We start from the raw sequence: 21,386 nt of genomic DNA, 5'->3' as shown, positions 1-21,386 counted from the left end.
ACAAAAGTAATTTTCACATTTTTCATTCCCTATTCAACCACACAAAGAGATAAACCACATTATTCTTTCTCTTATGCTTCTGTCATACTAAATAACTCATGAAACCTATTCTATTTACTCAAGATGGTAGCTCAGTTGGCAACGCAGGCTGAGTGTGTGGGAAGAGCACTCGAGTTCAATCCCCACACAATACACTTTGGAGGAGGGATGAAGAACCTTAACTGTGACCAAATCCTGAATCTAGCGACATCTAAAGAGTGGCCGGGTACTAAATATTTATACCAAACCTTATTTTATTTTTGCATTTTTTTTTCTCTACTCATCTCCTTTCTTCGCTCTTTCTATCCTCAACCAAACAGAGTAGAGATGAGCCGCAACATGGACAGAGGAGAGGAGAAGCAAATGAGGTTTTAGATTGTGTAAGGAAACAAACAGCAAAGTACATTGACCAAACTTACTTGAATGAGTGAGACTGAGCAAGCATCACCAAAGGGAGTTGGGTTTGGGGCCCCCCCTATGGGGCTCCGCGCCCCACTTAAAGTGGGGAAATTACGGAAAAACCCCCCTTTAAAAGAATACGGAATATTAAATTTCGTATTCAATACGGAATATAAAGTTCCGTATTATATTACTATGTAATCGACAGGGGTTTTTTCAAAACCCATTTCAGCGCTCCAAACCCATTTCCCAACCCTTGCTCTGCAATCTTCGAGACCGACGCTCTCCTTGCTTCAATCATCATCTGGACAGGGTACCATCGTCTCCATCATCAACCCCATTCTCCCCATTCATTGCATTGAACCTAGAGGTAAGTAAGTTTGGATTTCAACTTGAATTCACCATTTAACTTGAAATTATGGAATCTTTCAACCCTAGGATAGTCGATTTATGCTTAAGTAGATGTTAGGTTGGCTGAAATTGTATAAATTGGTCTTTGGGGCGAGTTCCAATCATGCAATGTCGTTAATGGAGTTCTGGTTCGATACGGAACATAATATTCCGTATTCAATATGAAACTTAATGTTCCGTATTGGATATGAAACTTAATGTTCCGTATTGGATATGAAACTTAATGTTCCGTATTTGGTGTCTGTTTAGAGTTATAAACTTAATTTATAAAATGTTTTTATAAAACTTAATATAATTAGCTTAGTTTATTTATAAAACCTAATCTAATTAGCTTAGTTAATTTATAAAATGTTTTTAAACTTATAATTAACATCGTGAATTATTTAGTGATTTTATTTAGAGATTTAATTGAGAAATTTAGTAATTGAGCGAGTATAATTTATTCAGTGAATTTATTTAGAAAATGTTTGCTCTGAATATATAGTGAGAATGAAGAACAGAAAGAGGTCTCGAGCTAGTGAGGATGCGGGGCCTACAGAGGATAGACACCGGCGATTACATGCTTCTAGCCGGCGCGGCGATCATGCTGCGACCTCTCAGGCGGTTGAGGCTTCAGCTCCAGCTCCAGTTGATTCTATGCAGTCGCCCATGGTAGAGGCTTCAGCTCCAGCTCCAGTTGAGCCTACTGATCCAGTTCCTACTCCGCCGTCTCCCATGGTTGAGGTACCTCGCCATGAGTCACCAGGCGAGGAGTCATCAGGCGAGTCGTCATCCGGCGATGAGTCATCCGGCGATGAGTCATCCGGCGATGAGTCATCCGACGAGGAGTCATCCGGCGAGGAGGGGTCATATGACGAGGATAGTATTCCTCCTCCTGATGTTGATGCTGATGTCGTGCCAGAGGCACAGGGTGGCGAGGAGGACCTGATCCAGAGGTTGCCGCCGTTTCCGGGGGGGCCTGTTGATCTGTCGCTTCTCACGCATTATGCTGATCACAAGGCTCCCTGGACGTGGCATGCACTCCTACGCACAGACGAGCGGTATGTGGACCGTCGACACTTGAGGGTGGCCACAGCTGGGGGGAAGGTTTGGAACCTTGCTTGTGATGGTGATTCAGACAGTCACAGGAGGGTTCGAGAGTTGATTGAGCAGACGGGTCTTCATCAGCTACCCTGGTGCAGCTACTCGGAGACAGATGCAGGCCTCATTTTGGCCCTTGTGGAGCGATGGCATGAGGAGACTAGTAGCTTCCACATGCCGTTTGGGGAGATGACCATCACCCTGGACGACGTGTCGGCTCTTCTCCATCTCCCCATGGGGTCGAGGTTCTATACGCCTGGGAGGGGGAGAGGGACGAGTGTGCAGCGCTATGTGCTGAGTTGATGGGAGGATCTGTTGCTCGTTATCATGCTGAGTTTGATAAGAACAGGAGCCAGACTATTCGCTTTGGGGTCTTGCAGACCCTGTATGATGCTGCGTTGGAGGGTATGTCTTAATTATTACTTGATTAAATAGTATCTATTATTATTGTATTGTTATAAACTGTTAACTCAATTCATTTCATTGTAGAGCACCGATATGAGGACGCTGCACGGATTTGGCTGGTGAACCAGCTAGGCGCGACGCTCTTTGCTAGCAAGAGCGGTGGATACCACACGACCGTCTACTGGATAGGTATGTTGCAGGATCTCGGTCGAGTGTCCGAGTACGCGTGGGGCGCGATTGCGCTCGCTACGTTGTACGACCAGCTTGATCGAGCGTCCAAGAGGGGGACGGCCCAGATGGGAGGTTTCAGCTCACTCTTGCTAGGATGGGCCTACGAGTACCTTTCTGATCGCGTCATTATCCGGAGGGCGGATCCGGAGTACTCGCAGGCCCAGCCTAGGGCGCGGCGGTGGGTTACATCCCGGGTCGGGCATGCAGGCCTCGATGAGAGGCGAGTCATGCTCGATGAGCTGACGGTGGATGACATTATATGGACCCCATTTGAGGACCATCAGGCTCATCGACCACGGGATCAGAGGGCCATGTATTCTGGCTACATCCGGACGCCATTTGGCCGTGTTGTTCGACGACATCTACCAGAGAGGGTTCTGCGCCAGTTTGGCTACATCCAGGATGTCCCTCGACACCCCTCCGAGATCCAGACGACTGGGTCCCTTGCTGAGACCGCAGATGTTGCCTATGCTGATTTTGTGCCGCACCTGCGCCCTCAGGGGATCCCTGCTACTCATTCGGGAGAGGCTGTGGAGGAGTACATGAGGTGGTATGGCGGTGTAAAATGGGCACATGAAAATGTGATCAATTCTGTGAATACTGCGCTCAAACGATGCTAATATTTCTGTATGTCGATTACATGTCAAACTATGCGACGCATCCCAAGAAGTGGCTAGGTCACCCTTGCAATCCCGCAACATCTTCTTCAAACTGGCATGTGCACCCTCAGCCCTGCAAACAACAAACAGATATCTTATTAACTCTCCAATGTAAACAATCTATCAAATGAAAAACATATAACAAGGCATAAATTAAGCTCATATAATTTTTGTACCTGTTACTTGTTGTTGTTCCAAAGTGCATCACATGATTTGTCCATGCCTTGGCAAATTTTTCCTTGTGGACCAACCATGTAGTAGAACAATAGGAGGTAAAGTTGCTGTATTTGTCCTTGCACATATTAAACAATTGCATCCATTGAACTTCAAATTCTTCAACTGTTGCAGCATCCACCACCTCTCCCCACTTCCCCATAACCAATTCAGCAAAATCATCTGTACCAACATAGAGTTTGCACTTTGTCAAAACACACTTGTTGATGTGCCACAGGCATAATAAATGGCTGGTGTTGGGAAGGCTTTGCTTAGCAGCACTCAATAAGGCAAGATCCCTGTCAGTAACAATCACCTTAGGCAACATGGCTTGATCAGCTAATAGAGACTTCATACACTCCAGTGCCCAAACGTAGTCATCTGTGCCCTCATTAACAATGTAGCAAAAGGCTATGGAGTATGTCTTATCTGTGGAAGTCAGTCCAACAATCTCAAGCAATGGAATTTTATATTTGTTTGTCTTGTATGTGCAATCCATAATCACTACATATGGAAATGTGTTGAACAGTTTGATAGCATTTGGATGAGCCCAAAATACATCCCTAATGACTTCCGATCCAGGCTCATGTCTTTCAAAGTGGACGTACTTGTCACCGTCCAACTTCTTCAACAAGTGTTGCATTTCTGTCAATGACCCGCGGAGGGATTTTCTTAACCTCTTGCAAGCACCATAAATCTGAGATATGGTAGTCAAGTTTAAAGGATTGTTTTCCTTCAAAGTCAACAGCATCTTTCTCGGTGGAACCCAACTCTTTGACATTTTTTCCACTTGCTCCTTCTCTTCGGAATTTAGACGACCAACAAAATTGTGGCCAAGTAGTGACCTAGCTGGTTCATGGTTGTGTGTACCTTCCATCACCTTTAGCCGCCAATCTCTATCTATGCCATTTTTCATAGGTCGTCCTTTTAGTCTAAAAGGACATTCTGTCTTTTGTGTTCTCGTTCCTTCAACAAGGTCAGGGTCTCTGTAGGGAACATACTTACCATGCTTCTCGCACCCCAACATGACATAAGCTTTTCTGCTTCCATTCCCACCACTATCTGACTTTGTGATCAACACAACATATCCATTTTCAATCGCAATTCCATGAACCCAATTGATAAGATCATCACGGGTAGGGAAAATCTGTTCAATGATGCATACCCAACACACAAACAAGGCATAAACAAGGGTGATCAAGACATAATAAGAATTGATATATTACACTTTCAAAACAATGCAAAAATCTGTTCAAAGAATACCTGATCAGTTGTAAATAAATGCGAGACATCTATACTTATACACGGGGGTACAAATGCTGGTGGTGGCACCTCTTCAGGTTGAGCATTGTTCAATCCAACTTCAATCAATTGGGATTCATGAAATAAAAATGATTCTGTCATCCCTGGAAGAGAATACGGAACTTTATTATCCATATTGAATACGGAACTTTATAATTCGTATTGAAAACAGAAATTTATAATTCGTATTGAATACGGTATATTAATTTTCGTATAGACTCCGAAACTTTATATTCCGTATTTTAACACATCTCAGAATTCAGAAAATCATCATTCTAACTACTTAATCTACTTAATCTAACTACTTAATCTAACAACTTCAACTACTTAAACTAACAACATACAACAAACAACTAACAACACTTACCTCAAATGCTATCTTTTTGCATTCAATGGTGGAGAGCTTGCCAATGAAGGAGTTGGTGGTGGTGGTAGGAAGAATGGAAGTGAGGATGAAAGTGAGGTAGGAGAGGGTGAGAGAGAGGGTGGTCTGGAGGCATTGAGGGGGTTAAGGGGGCTGGTAAGGGGTTGGTGACGGAGGAGTAATGGTGGAAAAGGTGATGACTGTCAGAGTTATAATACGGAATTTTAACTTCCGTATTCTATTTTATTGAATACGGAAGTTTAAGTTCCGTAGGGCATTTATGGGTTAAAAAAAAAGAGGTGGGGCGCGGAGCCCCATAGGGGCCCAAACCCAACTCCCATCACCAAACCAGTGTTCCAATCCAACCTCACCGCACGTTGTACTGTGTCTGTGTCACTCTTCCACTGCTCCGAATGTCAGCTAACCTTCCTCTCCTCTTTCTCCTGAGGCAGAGGCACCACCATTCTTTCAATCTCCTCACTCTCTTCTCCTTCTCTCGCTCCCTCCATTCTCCTCCTTCACCCTCCCATTGCTACCATTATTTGACCCAGTTTCTCCCATCTGGGTCACCCAATTTCAACCCCCTCACCGTAATCACCCCCAGGGAACGCCGCCTCGTGGTGGTGGGACTAACCCACATCGTGAAAAGCGATAACGCTTTCATCTTGAAGGCATTCTCCCTCCGTTTCTATCCACTCTTCCTCGCCAAGATCATGGAGCTGTTGCAGACCCGGGAAGCCGCATTTGCATTCTTCAAATTGGCATTCGAGGGTGAGGGTGGTGGTGGTGGTCATGATTCAGAGGAGCTTGTTCGGTCGTGCTGCGAGGCGGCGCATGTTCTGGCAGCTCATGACCTCCAGCTGCAGGCCCAGGATGTGGTTTCGTGGATTTTCGCGAGAATCGGTGCTGGTCGAAGCAAGGAGGTTGTGAAGTTCATGTGGCAGAATCACAATGAGTATGAGTCTGATTTTTCTGTCTTGAATACGTTAATGCGGGGTTTTTTGAATGTGGGCATGATTTTTGAGGCATTGGATGTTTTGCATAGGATGAGGGATGTAGGAGTAAGGCCAAGCTTATCTGCAATTACTATTCTTTTTAGGTTGTTGCTTAGGGTTGGTGATTATGGCAGTGTGTGGAAGTTGTTTAAAGATATGCTCCGTAAAGGGCCTCGACCTTCAAGCGTCACGTTTAATGTGATGATTTGTGGGTTTTGTAGACAGCAGGGGCTTGTTGTAGGGGAGAGTTTGTTGCATTTGATGCCCAAGTTTGGGTGTGATCCGGATGCTTTCACATATAACATTCTTATTAATGCTTACTGCATTAAGGGGAAGACTTCGGTTGCGATGGATTGGCTGAATATGATGATGAAAAACGGTTGTGAGCCGAGCATGGCCACGTTTAGTACCATCACGCATGCTCTTTGCAGGGAAGGAAACGTGATAGAGGCAAGGAAGGTTTTTGATAGAATTCAGGATATGGGTATTGCTCCAAATACTACAATATACAACACGCTGATGGATGGATATGTGAAGGCGAGGGAGATTGGTCAAGCTAACATGCTTTATGAAGAAATGAGGGGGAAAGGTGTTTCTCCTGATTGTGTGACTTTCAACATTCTTGTTGGGGGGCATTATAAGTATGGGAGAAATGGGGAATGGAACAGGTTGTTAAAAGATTTTATAGTAACAGGATTTTTCCCTGATTCTTCACTATATGATGTATCAATATCGTGGCTATGTTGGGCTGGTAGACTAGATGAGGCCATGAAATTATTACAAGATGTACTTGAAAAGGGACTAACTCTTAGTGTGGTTGCCTTTAACTCATTAATAGGAGCCTATAGCAGGGCAGGTTTAGAAGACAAAGCTTTTGAAGCCTATCATATTTTGGTTAAATGTGGTTTTACTCCTTCATCGTCCACGTGCAATTCTTTGCTTATGGGTTTGTGTAGGAAGGGGAGGCTGCAAGAAGCCAGGATACTTTTGTATAGGATGTTAGAGAAAGGGTTTGCCATCAACAAAGTGGCCTACACTCTGCTTTTTGATGGATATTTCAAGATGAACAATCTGGATGGGGCTCTAAATCTCTGGAAGGAAATGGAAGAAAGAGGAATATATCCAGATGTTGTTGCCTTTACAGCCTTCATAGATGGACTTTCAAAAGCAGGTTATGTTGAGGAGGCGTATGAAAAGTTTGTAAAAATGTCAGCTATCGGTTTTGTTCCTAATAATTTTGCATATAATTCTTTGATTGGTGGGTATTGCAACTGTGGGAAGATGCCTGAAGCATTGAAGTTGGAGAAAGAGATGAGGCTAAAAGGCCTTTTTCCCGACACCTTTACCTTCAATATCATCATTGATGGGTTTTGTAGACAAGGAGAAATGAAATCTGCAATTGACGAATTTCATCGCATGCACCAGATTGGTTTGATGCCAGATATATTCACATTTAACATATTAGTTGGTGGATACTGTAAGGCATTTGACATGGTTGGTGCAGTTGAGGTTGTTAATAAAATGTTCACATGTGGGCTTGATCCAGATATCACAACCTATAATACACACTTGCATGGTTACTACCTTGCTCATAAAACGAATCGCGCAGTTATGATTTTGAATGAGCTTGTCTCTGCTGGTTTTGTTCCTAACACAGTGACATACAACATTATGATAAATGGTATTTGTAGTGATATTTTGGATCGTGCTTTGATTCTGACTGCAAAGTTACTTAAGATGGGTTTTATTCCAAATGTGGCTACAACCAATATATTGTTGTCTCACTTTTGCAAGCAAGGGATGCCAGAGAGGGCCTTACAATGGGGTCAAAAGCTTAGGGAGATTTGTTTTGGTTTTGATGAAATCTCCTATAAAATACTGGACAGAGCTGACCATATGGTGCAGGATGATGTTGAACTTGTGAGAGGAACATATGAAAAGGGCCTTTTTTTGGATTTCCTAATGTACATTACATTTGATTATTTTTCAAGAAATAGAATTCATAACATAGAGACTGAGAATAGTCTAAGGTTGATTGAAAGTCAATTTGTTGCTTTATGAACTCGATTGCTACTTGAGCTATTGCACCAAAAAGTGGTTACAAAATGTTACATGGCACAAACTGTAAGAAACCAGGGAAGGATTGGCTACCTTTTTACCAGTCTGGAGTGCTGTTATGTGTATTTCTCAATGAAGGGAAATAACAGCTATCCTTTTAAAGGACTGCAGGGGAAGGATAGTTTTGCTTCTGAGATTTTGAGACCTCAATAACGCAATCAGTCCGAAATGTGGCTGAAGCTGCTGAAGTGCAGGTAATGAAGAATGTTCTGTAAGTAATTAAATCTGTATACTGTTGAAAAGTCTATGATATCAAATCCTGCTCCTTCCACCTGTTTTTAGTATGTGCTTCTTAGGCTTTATGACCCACTGGGAAGACTTAGGATTGATTAAGATAGTTTTTTTAGAAGAGGGAGGTGGGAATTTATTTAGCATGCTTGAAATGAAGTTATTGTGGTTGCATTGATTTGGCATTGAACGATAAGGTACAAATCCCCTAAAAACTTAAGTTATAAGAAGAAAGCCTAACTATATTTCTAACAAATATTATGGGGGATCTCAAGTGTCTGACTGAAAAATTGCAAATACTTACAAAAAAATTGTTGATTTCTCATGTTAATAGTGTTTGGCATGGCAGGAAACTATTGCTATGAAACTTAATGTTCAACAGCTGTAATCTTTCATTGTATGAGAAACTGAGCAAATTTGGTTTGCTTCTTTATGATTTATGATTCTTGGTGAGGAAAAAAATTAGCGGGGAAATTACAGAACAGAATTTGGGAAAACAAACAAATGATTATGAGGTAGTTTTTATGGTGTCCCCCCCCCCCCATGTAATCTGTTAATATACACACACCATTGTTTGGTACATTTATTTTACCAATATATTAAAAAAAGGCAATTGTGAGAGAAAGATTTATTGTTTATAGTGCTTTTACATTTCTGCTATTCTTGCAATACTGGCAATGCTATTCTCAGCCTTCAGTCTTGAAACTACACAAATGTGTGCGGTTTTTAGTACTACCCTATAGGGTCATGAGAAAGAATATGGCCTCACCACTTTCAGTTGCCTTATCCCTTAAATTGGCACTACTACTACTACTACTACTGCTGCTACAGTGCTACTACCCTATACATTAGTATGAGCTTAGGTTAGTTCAATTTCCAAAATATATTGGGATCTATCATTCATGGATCTCAGAATCAGGAATTAGCTGTTGACAAAAGATCTTGTCGTGTTTAATTTGTAGCTTATGTTTCTTGACAAAATTAGGAATATCAAATTGAACATTTCATACGTCGAAGTGAAATTTTCAATCGATTAAAACTATCATAATGATGGCCCAAGATATAAATTAGAACTAAGTTTGGCTCTTGGCTTTCTACATTTCAGATATATGAAGACAAGGTGGCGGAGAAAAATGAGGCGGATGCCAAGGCAATAATTTTGATGCTCATAAGAGGAGAGAACATCAAAAGATTGATTGTTATGAGACAGAAAAGGTAGAAGCAAGAGAAAATGAGCTGGACTCCGAGGAAATGCTGAACGATTGGGACTTGAGCGGATGGCTACAGGCTATCCTAATGTTGTATAATCTTAAATAAGCAGAACAAGATGGAGACTTCAGTTTGAGAATCTTGAATACAAAAGCAAAGATGAAGAAGTGGTTCAGTGTTTATCAGTGAAAAAATGAGCTACCCCTACCATTAGGCGGAAATATGTTTTTGTTAAAGCTTTTGATGTGGTTGAGAAACCTGATAAGGAGATAAATATGTTTCAGCCAGAAATGGAAATTTCACTCAATTATGAAGAAATAGGCTGCATTTCACATTTATAAAGTCATATTATTGGCAGGTAGAGTCATGAAGGAAAATGAAAATAATCTAAAAAATAAATAAATTAAAGATGTCAAAGTTGAAGGAAAAACTAAAACTCTTATTGTGCCTGTCCCTGAGGAGATACTCCAAGTCTATTAGTCAATTGGCTATGACAGTCCATTTGGAGGAGTCAGGGTAGGTGCCTGAAAAAATAAGTCAACGATTTAGAACCTGTTTGGGTACTGGGTTGAAAGATCTTGAGCCCGTTTGGATGCGGATTAAGAGCACTTAGTGGAGCTTATCTAGTGCATTTTTTTAGTAGAGAAGCTCCAATAAGTGCTCTTTGGTCCGTATCCTAAAGGGCTCCTTGTCTACTGGAATAAGCACTTTTGAGAAGATCAGTGATGTTTGGGTAACTCTATTTCATTAGCTTTTGACTTCTGAGAAGCTCTTAAAAAAGCTTATTTTGCAGCTCATTTTAACAGCTTCCCTTCTCAATTTGAGAAGCTGAACATAAAAACTAGTTGGACAAAATAACCTATCAAAGCTGCAAAGTTACAACTCCTGTCCCATTCTTACTCCATGTGTTGTAAGTTGTAACAAAGATGGCTCTCTGTAAACCCTAGCAAAGATCCTTGCGTCGCATTGCCATTCACATAGTTGTTGGCTGCAAGAGGTTGCATTTCATCGCTTAATTACCTGAGATCCTACCAGGTTTGCGAATTCCATCCTTCTTTCTCCATTTTGGCTGTTTCTCCATATCATCCATGGCACGCTGGTGAATTTGTGGTTCATTTTCAGGTCTCTTTACTGCTCTTGTTTTGATCTTTTTTCTCATATTATTGCTTTTCTTTGGAATCTCGATGTTGGAGTAGCTTGAATTGAAGGTAAAGATTTCTTGTAGTATTTAAGGTTTTGGATATTAATTTTTTCTAGTATTTTGTCTTTTTACTCCTATGAAGCAAGACCATGAATTAATTGAGTTTTTTCTTCTCTTTATTTGTCTAATTTTTCTTATTCTTAATTTTGAGATTCTCAATGCTGGGACTATTGATTGGGTAGGTACGTTCATTGTTTTTCTGGCCTCTAATCTCAAGATTTTTAGTTTTGTCCCTTTTAATAGTTCTGTTATGTTTCAAACCCGGTAAGAAAACAAAGCATAAGTTGCCTTTGTTAGGAGTGCAATGCGCCCCATAAATTTCTAAGGGCAAGTGTACCCTATCATAAGTGATACAAGACAAGGAGTCTCACATATAATTCCCTTAGGGATCACTAATGAGTACTCTTTAAGATTCTTATGCTATGCAAATAAACAGAATACTGTTGAGAATAAGATAGAGAATACTAGGGGGCAAGAATTAAGAAAACAATGAGAAAACTAACAATATCCAAGAAGTTACTTACTATTAACTCTGAAGCTCGGGCCTCATTGATGTGGATTCTTTAAGCAACATATATCCTAGAATCAAAGGACAACCACTCCTACTTATGTTTTGTACCCTATGGCCGTGACTCAATTATAGTCTAAAACTCTTCTTTTTCTGCCTATTTGGTCTGTTAGTGTATTATACTGTAAGCTTTGTTAGTTTTGTATTTTCTGTTTATGTTAGTTAGTGTCGGGCTGTATCTAAACTCTAGGGCCTAGGCGGTTGGTTACATTCTGTTTTTTCACAGCTCTCTATAGAAGAGCTGCTCTTTGTATTCTTGAATAATGAATTCAATTCACACATTTTATGTTACTCTAGTTTTCTCTTTCTCTCTCAATACTGTTTTCTAATATGGTCCATAAAACAAAATTAGCAGAAATTTGCATTTAAGCCTTGAGGAGTTCATTAACTAAAGAAAATCCATTGTCAAAGTACAAGATCCACCCTCAGCCTCAGTTGAGCGATTAGTTCATCATGTTTGGTTCAATCAAGACAATAAATTGAAATGCAAGTTCCATAAATATAATGATACAGGCAGAAAATAGAAGAATCTAAGAAATATTCCCTTCACTAAATTTTGGACTCGCTTCTCTTTAGAAGTATATCCTTAGATGTCTTTGTTCTCTCTATAGGGTTCCTTTAACATATGTCTTCGAATTTAGTTTAGACCTCACTCTGCTCCAAAATCTAGCTTGTAAGGTGAGGATTGCCAAAACCTTTATAAGTTCTATGTTGGCCTTATCTCTAGTCGATGTGGGATCTCATCCCTCCCTCGCGCCCAGGAGTAGACATCTGGAGCGTGGAGATTATAGGTCTTTTTTTTATTGCTCTGGAAATCCGTGGGGCCAGGTTGATTGCACTGGAATATCCACGGGGCCAGGTAGATTGCACTGGGAAAGCCATGGGCCCTGGTTTTTTTTTCACAAGGGTGGGTGGCCAAATATCGGATCTAGGATCGACTCTGATACAAAGTTAAATAAGAAAGAGTGTGAGACATTGGACTGAATTCGTGTGTCTCAACTACACATCGAGTGTATTAATAATAGGGTACGATAAATACATTATATCATTGTTTCCCTATTTACAGTGATTGCGCTATCTAATTACAATTATTATAAGATGTCCTACCCATTTAGATAAATATATCCTACCCATTTACATTATGTCTAACAAGTACAAAGCTTTGAGGTTCTTGTCATGAACCAACCAACTATCCCAAAAGCTGAAGCTATTGGGTGAAGGGGAAGGGCAAACCTGGTGCTATAAATCTCCCGCTATGTGCAAGGTCCACGGAGGGGCCGGACCCACTTTGTGGATCTAGTATAGGCAGCTTTTACATGACATTTTTGCAAGAGGCTGATTCCACTGCTCGAACCTATGACCACAAAGTCACATGCCAGCAACCTTACCGTTTTGCTGAGGCTTGCCTTCTAAATAATTAGTTTTTGAAAACACATGAATAATTCTATATTATATTTTTAACACATTATGATATAAGTAGTTTGTGTTGGTAGTCCATATATCATGACAATCGTGTACTTTTTATTCTGTGTTGGTTCAAAAGATTAATAGCAGATAAGATGGAAATTGTGCATTTGCTTATAGTAGCTTTGTCTTGGAAACTCAATTTCCATTTACATATAATTGGGGCATTGCTGTTTGAAGCCATCCAAATTTCATCATGTAACCCAGCTTGAAATTTGCTTCTGGTTTAATGATGGTTACTACCTGTCTGTTGCTGTAATTTCCCTGCCTTTCTTCTTGTTCTTTACTTAAGTTGGAAGATGAGATCATTCTACTCTCCTTTCTTATTTTGGGATTGTTTAACATGTTCTTGACTGGCCTAAACCATCACGAACCTGTTGCAGAACATTATGTTCTACACCAGATGTAAAGATACTCTTCAAACAGATTTTTGTTCAGAGAATTATCTCATTGTATAAATATTTTAAATCTGCTTACATCTATCTACTGGAATCCAGTGGTTAAAGGTCTAGAATCCATCTAGTTTAGCGGGAAGGAGTATCCGGATCAGCCAGTTCTTCATGCTAGTCTTGACTGGGTGATCTTCAATAATGTTCTTACATCAGACAGTTCTATGACAGCATTTTTAACAGAGTGGTATGTGAAATTATCTTAAATATTCCTTTTTTTTGGGGGGGGGGGTGCTTCTATCACTTCTAACAGATCATTTATTGCATACAAAGAGGTTCGCCCTTAAGGGTGTGCTCAAACTCATTGGTGTTTGTTACATTAAGGTGTTGCCATTGCATCCAGTATTTTGCTGTTCTTATTATCTATGACTATAGTATTCTCAATGCCAAAAATACAGAATTAACACATTCCATTGCTTTAGGTAGAATGATTATTGGAAGAGGTTTAGAATTAACACATTCCAATGCTTCCTTGAAATTTAATAGAATGAGAAGGTATTTCTCTTTTAATGTATATCTTGTTTAGTGCAAGGGTTAGGTTATAGCCCATTGCCCTTTAATGTGTTGTGTAAAATACACCTAATAGGTTAATTGGTTAAAGCCAATCCTACTTTTTGATCATAACTGAGCAGGAGCTATATTTATTAGTGAGGAATGTTAGATATTTCCATGATGCCATCGAAGGTGCTCATTTAACGTTGCCTCCATATGTGTTGGCAGTGCAATGTAATTTTTTGTATGGAATACCTGTACACACCATTCATATATTTCAAACAGTATTTTTTATATTTTTATGAATGAAAAATTTGTACTATTAAGCCAAATCAATGACAACTCTTACTTTTCATCTAAAAGCTAACACTGCTAAGTTAACGGTGAAGTTAAGAAAGTCTCTCCTGTAATTTCTTTGTTGTTTTTATGTTCCTTTCCCTTAAAAGAAGGAAAATTCAGTAGAGCACCAAGATGTGAATTCTTCTCTTTAAGCCAAAGTCTCTTGTTCCAGTTAATTTGGTAGTTCAATTTGCAGTAACTCTTTTAAATCTGATTTGATAGGAATATTATGTTTGTTGGAGTTTTAAACTTTCTACTTTTTTTTGGTGAGCTTAAATGGGAATATCAAATGAAAAGTAAAAAGTTTGTAGCCAGCCTATGTTGTTGTTGACAGTGCCAGATTATCCACTTATTCTGTTTTTTTTTTTTTTAAGAAAAAGTTTGGGTGGGTTCAGCTCTGGCCACCACCACAGGTCAGGGCATATCTCCGGGACTATACGTTGCTTACAGAGATACTTACCAATCGCTCACCAACACAACCCTCACATCGGCAGCAAAAATTGAGCACACAACCTCTTGAGGGGGAAGGAGTCCGTCTTTACCATCAGAGCCAGACATGTGTTGGCATTATTCATGTATTCTTTATATTATTTCTCTTTAACCAAATTTGCAGCTGTTTCATCAAAGTGATGACTGGTGAACAATATTGAGATCGATAATGCTTGTTCAGTGTTTGGAAATTTTCAGAATTTAAAATAAATCATTGTATAATCAAGCAGTCTTTAGTCTATAAACTTCTATAACTACTTTATAACTTTATATGATGTTCTCCTTTTATCTTAAAAAAGAGCTACATTCTCTGCATCCCTGACCCCCTTTTGATTCTTGTGATCTAGAGATATCTTTTCCCAACTTCATGGTAGACCCTTCATCTGTTTCTCCTTTTCTAAAATCCCTTTTTTCTTAAACATGCCAATATGCTTAGTTATAAAACTAACTTTTTTGATTAACTTTTAATTTATTTAATAGAGAAACAAATTGTAAATTACATCCTTGTTTTAAATCAAGGAATAGAAATGTTAAACAATTGCTCTTATCTGAGTTTGTTTCTGCGGGGTGAATTCACAAGAGATTGCTTAATTTTTAGTAGCAGTGGTTTTCTATAGCGAATGTTGATATGCAAAGTTCAAACAGTTAATGATGGATGAACCTTTGATTGGTTTAGGTAATACATAGATTCTTCTTAAGTAAAGTCTCGGTTTGAGTCTAGTGTATGGAAAATACTCCGTTGGGTAAACTATCCCCACCAAAATATGATAAGTTGGTATATTATTAACTCTCATTCACAAAAAGCCCTTTGAATTGGTATATTATTAACTCTCATTCACAACAACTCATACAATCACATGCAATGCAGAGAGAATGTGACAAAGTTCAATTTTTGTATTTGACTAATTTTCATACATAAACTAATATCTAACAACACTAGCGTTTTTACCCCGTGCGTTGCACGGCGAATATTGATCTCATTATTTAAGCACGATTAATGAATTAGGCTTAATAGCTCTTTTGGTCCCTCACTTATCACAATTTTTCACTTTTGGTTCCTTTAGGAAAAAATTAGCAAAATTAGTCCCTCATATTTACACACTTTTGCAGTTTTCGTCTAAATAGGGATCATTTTTGCAAACAAATAAGCAATGTGGAGGATCAAAAATGCTAATTTTTTATTGGGGTCCAAAAGTGCAAAACTGTGATAAGTGAGGGACCAAAAAAGCTATTAAGCCTTGAATTAAGATATGAAAAATTGAAAAATGAGCATTCAACCAAACAAAATATCAATGAGTATTACACAACTTGCAAAATTTGACAAAAACTTTATATACATTTAATCCTAAATATTTTTAAAATTATAAAAAATATATTTAAATTAGATTAAAAATTGTTCCCAAGAGTTAACAATAGTGGTAAAAGCTAGGAGCCATAAGGGAAGGATGGGAATGAAGAGTTAGCAAAAATTATTAGTTTTTACATGAACTATTTCTTGTGTAGAATATTTTTCCCCGTCGAACTTTTTTACCATGTAATCTAATCATAAGTATATAGTACTCATTTAAGAAAAATGTTTTAAAATTTGACTGAAAATTTGGCCTCAACTACTATTATTTAGTACTCATTTTAAATTTCAAACTCAAATCTCAATTTTTTTTTACAATTTTTAAAAAAGGAAATCCATTAACTTAAATTGAATATTGACTCATTAATCAATGAGATCATTCTATAAATTATATTTATTTCTTAAAAAATTAAAAGAAACCTAATTAATTATTATGAATGAATTTACAAATGATTTAGGGTGGAAAGAAAAGCGTATTCTGTGTCTGAGCAAAATAATTTAAAATCCGAGTGAAAAATTGGATCAAATTACTTTTATTTAGTACCCATTTTAAATTTCAAACTCAAATCGCAAAATTATTTTTTACAATTTTAAAAATAATAAATTAATTAAATAAAATTAAATATTCGCTCCTTAATCTATGAGATCATTCCATTATTTACCTTTTTTCTAAAAAAGGTAAAAGAAACCCCAATAATTATTATGAAAGGAAAAATCAAAATCTACTCATTAAAACGGAACTGACTCTTTTTTTCATCATTCCACTCCGAAATTTCATGTTGCCCAATTAGAATGTTTTTTTTTTTCTAAATTTATTATTCATTTCCTTTTTACTTAAAAAACGGATTTGCCTTATTTATACTCATAACTAACTAAATCTGATTTTGCTTAAGAAAGTTGATTATGTACTGCACTCATTAAATTCAATATTTATTTTCTTTTTTCATTAAAACTAAAGGATTAAGCGTTTACATTTTTTTAATATCACACCATAAATTTTGTCGCAAGTACTATTATTCACAACCAATTTTCAATTTCAAATTTCAAACTCAAATTTCAATATTAAATTGAATATCCACACCATAATCTATGGAATTATTCTAAATTTTATATTTATTACATAAAAAAGTTAAAGAAACTCCATTAATTATTATTAAAGGAGAAATCAAATTTATTCACTAAAACAGAATTGACATTTTTTAATTTATTTTACCTTGAAATTAAATGTATCCCAATCAAAATGATTTTTTTAAAATTGATTATTCATTTCCTTTTCATTAAATAAACAGATTTCTCTTATTTATATTGATCACAAACTAAATCTGATTTTGCATAAGAAAGTTAATATCTACCCATTATATTTATTATTGATTTGCTTATTTTGTTAAAAAAAATGTATCAAGTGTTTTAAAATCTGACTGAAAATTAGGCTCCAATTACTATTATTTAGTACTCAATTAAAATTTCAAACTCAAATCTCAATTTTTGTTTACATTTTATAAAAAAAGAACTCCATTAACTTAAATATAATATTATGTCCTAAAAAATTCTATATGACCTAAAAAATATAATATTCACACCATAATCTAAACGCAAAACAGTAAATAACTCAAAGTGCACAAATAAATAAATAAATTACAACATAAAACGACAATCTTTGCTAAGTTGGAAGAAGATGCATCAGCTTTTAATCTAGAAGTATTTGTCATGAACGGATCTGAACTATCCTGAAATAAGAGTAAAAATTGAAATTCACAATACATAACTATCTATAGTGATAGCATGTGCATATATAATAGTATTTAATTTTATTTTAACTTACATCACTTAATACTAATTATGTAAGCCGCAACTGTTCAACACTGTCATCATCAACCAAAATCTGTGAACACCAAAAAAAAAGAGTATAACCAAATTGTAACATGCTAAACATTAAATCAAGCAGCAAGGTCAGTAGATGAAGATTCATGCCTAAAATATAAAGATGTATATGTTTCTTGAGTTATATGTTTCAATATGCTTTGCTCAAAATAAATGTGAATCAAAAAATTCATAAGGCTTACCTCTCCTTCCTCGTATCTCTTCTTTGGTTTTTAATTGTAGAACAAAACTCAACCAAGCCACTCTGGAAAAACAAACAAAAAAATTCAGCAAAATCTAACAGAAAGTAGGAAGAGGGCAAAAACATCACTTGTTGTATTCACTCTTGAAGAATCTTTCATATAAGCTCACCATCCCCAATTCCAATTCGCAATAAAAGTCCCATGGTGATGAGGCCTATGAAATTACAGAAGGAAAAGTAAAAAAGCATCACTCTAATCAAAATCATTTCAATAAATCACACACGTTGCAGATCATTTCATAATGTTCATAGAAATGTAACTATACCCTTATGATATGGCAAGAAACTGGTTGAATCAGAAGCAATACCTAAACTTTTTTTGCTTTTTCAACATTTGCTTCTCAATTTCCCAGTCATCACAACAATAGTTATTTCAAAGCTCTTAGATGATGGTTAAATAATGGAATGATAGAGGAGAAGAATTACATAAGAGAGTTTATATAGATGAAAACAATTAGGGTTTATGTTGTTTGCACGTGAAAAAAGGAAGGAGAATATTGTTCCAAAAAGAATATTCAAAATTTGAATTTATAGGTTGTCAAAATTTTAAAATTTGAATCTTGATTTCAAAAACGTACTTTTTGAAAGGTTAGCAAAATCAGTTTTAATCACATAAAAAAAAGCAAAATACGTATAACAAAAGTGAGAAAGTTTTTGTTTTTAAGCCTTATGTATGAATAAGAATATTAAACATCTATTAATGTGATTTTGAATGATTATTCCATAGGTAGTCAATGATGGGTGATGACTTTTGTTACAGCATTAATGGAGAGTTTAAAAAAAATTAAACAACAATTAATAGTATTTTGAATGACTATTCCATAAGTAGTTAATGATGGGTGATGACTTTTGATTCAGCATAAATGGACAGTTAAAAAAAATTAATCAACAATTAATGAGATTTTTTATGATTATTCAATAGATTGTCAATGATGGGCCACAAAACCAAAATTAAGGAGAAATTGTCTCACCATAAATTTGTCAGAATGATTTAGAGCTTGACACTTGTCAGCTAATGAGGGAGGGTGGATAAGAGTGAACCTGGGAGTGCCAACTCATCTAAGTGGGTCTCACAGAGTTCTTCTTTTCTATAGTATATAGATAGATTCTAAAAGTTTATTTAATTGATTTAAATGGTTGTCCTTCCTCATAAAGCAAAATCAGTACATTTCACCGGCTCTCTACAAAACACTCCGCTTACCCAATCTATAAGAAATTAAAGCATGAAAGTTTAACTCAGCAGGTTTACAATAACCTACCACATTTATTTATTGTACTCTGCTTTCCCCCCCTTTTTTTCTCTTCTTTTTTCATAAATGTTTGTTGTCATTGTTGAATGAGAAAATTCATGAAATTTTATTATGACATGTTTTTTAAAGGCTGAGGAGAGACAATGGGAGTTCCATTGGGTGAGTGCTGGACCATCCTGCTACTTTTAGCAGTTCAATGTCTTTTATATGCAAATTAGATAGTCAATTCTGAGTCACAACAAAGTAAACATTCTTTCTTCATCTTCTATACACTTTGATGTAACTTGACAATGCAAAGTAATTTTCAGGCACTTTCCTCCTATAAATTGGCGAATTGCACCCTATTTTGATTTCTCCATATGTTTTCATATTGATTAAAAGTTAAAACTATTGTAATCATAGACATATGCATATTTGATCAATTTAGTCATTTGAAAATAAATTAAATCTTTAAAATAGGCGAAGGGACCCAATAATTGTGTATTTTAAATTTTAAGAGTTTAATTGATAAATGGGGGTTTTAGTCTTTTAATATTTTCTGTCTACTTTCATTTAATCTGTCAAAGGCATTTCTACTCCTTTATTTGGGTAAGGAGACACAACACCAATTTAACATTCAAACCAGCTGAATAGCTGGTCTGAGTTAGTTTTTTTATTTTCTAATTTAATAAAAAATCTTTTTGAGTCAAATGGAGGTTTAGCATCATCTTACAAAAGCTTGCCTACGAAAACGGTTAGGATGACCTTTTTCAAATATGTTATAAACTTATTTTACTCACAATTTCATGGGTAATTTACTTACTATTTGTTATATATTTATATTTAGATATTTCAATCCCATGATTAGATGAGTTTTAAAGAACAACACAACACATATTAGCTTACTTCGTAAGAACATATCACTTCTCCTCTAAAACTTATGTGTTTATTTCTCACGATTGATGTGAAAGTTGTGTTGATGAATAATTTGTTCATACCCCATACAATCATACAGAGGCCTATTGTCTCATAGGCATACCTTGACCGTGATGGTGACTAAACCTACCAAATTTTTATTCAAGATTTTTTTTTAAACAATGAAAAAAAGTTGAGTCTTAAAGATTTGTTATACATTTTTGAAAAATTGATTTGGTTTTTAAGAATAACACGTTATCCTGTAAATTTAATGTACGCAATTTATTGGACCTTAATATGGTGTTTAAAACAGCCATATTGTCTCTTAAGTTATCTATTAATGACTATGGGGAGTCAAATTAAAAATTAAAACATAAAGCAACCATCACATAATCTATATATAACTTCTCTCTTTTTTGTATACCTTAAAAAGATATATAATATTAATTTTAAAACTATAGTGTCATTTGAAATAGCTCCATACATATTTGGTCACCTTTACTATAGACCAATTGAAACAATTTAAATCTTTGATCGTAAAATATCGATTGCTTGTTGAACCATATGAATTGCCTAAAAGCGAGTTTAACTCTTATATCTTCATAGTTAAGGGTTTAAATCCTTCTTTATGTATCTAATAAAATCTCAATTGGTGAACAATTCAAACAACCTTCCTCAAGCTCTTTGAAGCACCTACATAGGACTAAGTCTCTACCGGTCTCTCTAGTATCCTACTGGTGCTCTGCCCAAATAGTATGGATGATTGGATGTGCTTTTTCTATGTTCTACCATCTTCAGTAACAAAAAAAAAAGTTTTCATCATAATAATCAAGGTAGGGATTGATTGCGGAGGGTGAAAAATTACAATAAACCTAAAATTACAATTAGCCTTTATGATTATCCACCATAATTTTTACCGTATATCCACTTAGTTAACATGAGATAAGATATCATTACAATTAGCTAAGTTGGAGAAAACCAGGTATTACATGAGATCCGGTGAGAATGGATAGAGATTAGAGATAGAAAATGGTAAACATATCCAAAAGAGAATCACCAATCCAAGTAAGCAAATTAGAACCCAAAATGGGAGTTTACACCTTGGTGCCCCTTAAAA

The 21,386-nt window shown here is 36.6% G+C and overlaps 3 protein-coding genes across 5 annotated transcripts; 2 read left to right on the top strand and 1 right to left on the bottom strand.

Moving 5' to 3' along the window:
- Positions 1-641: 641 nt before the first annotated feature.
- On the top strand, positions 642-2,593 carry LOC130732587 (uncharacterized). Its single transcript, XM_057584602.1, has 3 exons — positions 642-808; positions 1,334-2,334; positions 2,419-2,593. The coding sequence occupies exon 2, from the start codon at positions 1,339-1,341 to the stop codon at positions 2,230-2,232; it is 894 nt and encodes a 297-aa protein (XP_057440585.1). The 5' UTR covers positions 642-808; positions 1,334-1,338; the 3' UTR covers positions 2,233-2,334; positions 2,419-2,593.
- Positions 2,287-3,641, bottom strand: LOC130723738 (uncharacterized). The gene is made up of 3 exons (XM_057574865.1): positions 3,401-3,641; positions 3,054-3,297; positions 2,287-2,322 (listed from the first exon to the last, which is right to left on the bottom strand). The coding sequence occupies exons 1-3, from the start codon at positions 3,598-3,600 to the stop codon at positions 2,287-2,289; spliced, it is 480 nt and encodes a 159-aa protein (XP_057430848.1). The 5' UTR covers positions 3,601-3,641.
- Positions 3,642-5,413: 1,772 nt separating this feature from the next.
- LOC130730165 (pentatricopeptide repeat-containing protein At1g09900-like) lies at positions 5,414-14,910 on the top strand. 3 transcript variants are annotated; one of them, XM_057582100.1, is made up of 5 exons: positions 5,414-8,410; positions 9,550-10,688; positions 10,776-10,861; positions 13,384-13,522; positions 14,547-14,910. In XM_057582100.1, exon 1 carries the CDS (start codon positions 5,517-5,519, stop codon positions 8,157-8,159), a length of 2,643 nt encoding a protein of 880 aa, XP_057438083.1. In that variant the 5' UTR covers positions 5,414-5,516; the 3' UTR covers positions 8,160-8,410; positions 9,550-10,688; positions 10,776-10,861; positions 13,384-13,522; positions 14,547-14,910. The 3 variants fall into 3 exon arrangements, with proteins under 3 accessions (XP_057438083.1, XP_057438082.1, XP_057438084.1); XM_057582099.1 differs by having other exon boundaries at positions 14,541-14,910; XM_057582101.1 differs by having other exon boundaries at positions 5,414-8,427; positions 14,541-14,910.
- Positions 14,911-21,386: the final 6,476 nt, after the last annotated feature.

The sequence above is a fragment of the Lotus japonicus genome, chromosome 1, assembly GCF_012489685.1.
Source record: "Lotus japonicus ecotype B-129 chromosome 1, LjGifu_v1.2".
In the NCBI taxonomy this organism is placed as follows: Eukaryota; Viridiplantae; Streptophyta; class Magnoliopsida; order Fabales; family Fabaceae; genus Lotus; species Lotus japonicus.
The sequence above is the reverse complement of the archived record's forward strand: the minus strand, read 5'-3'. Positions and strand labels throughout refer to the sequence as shown.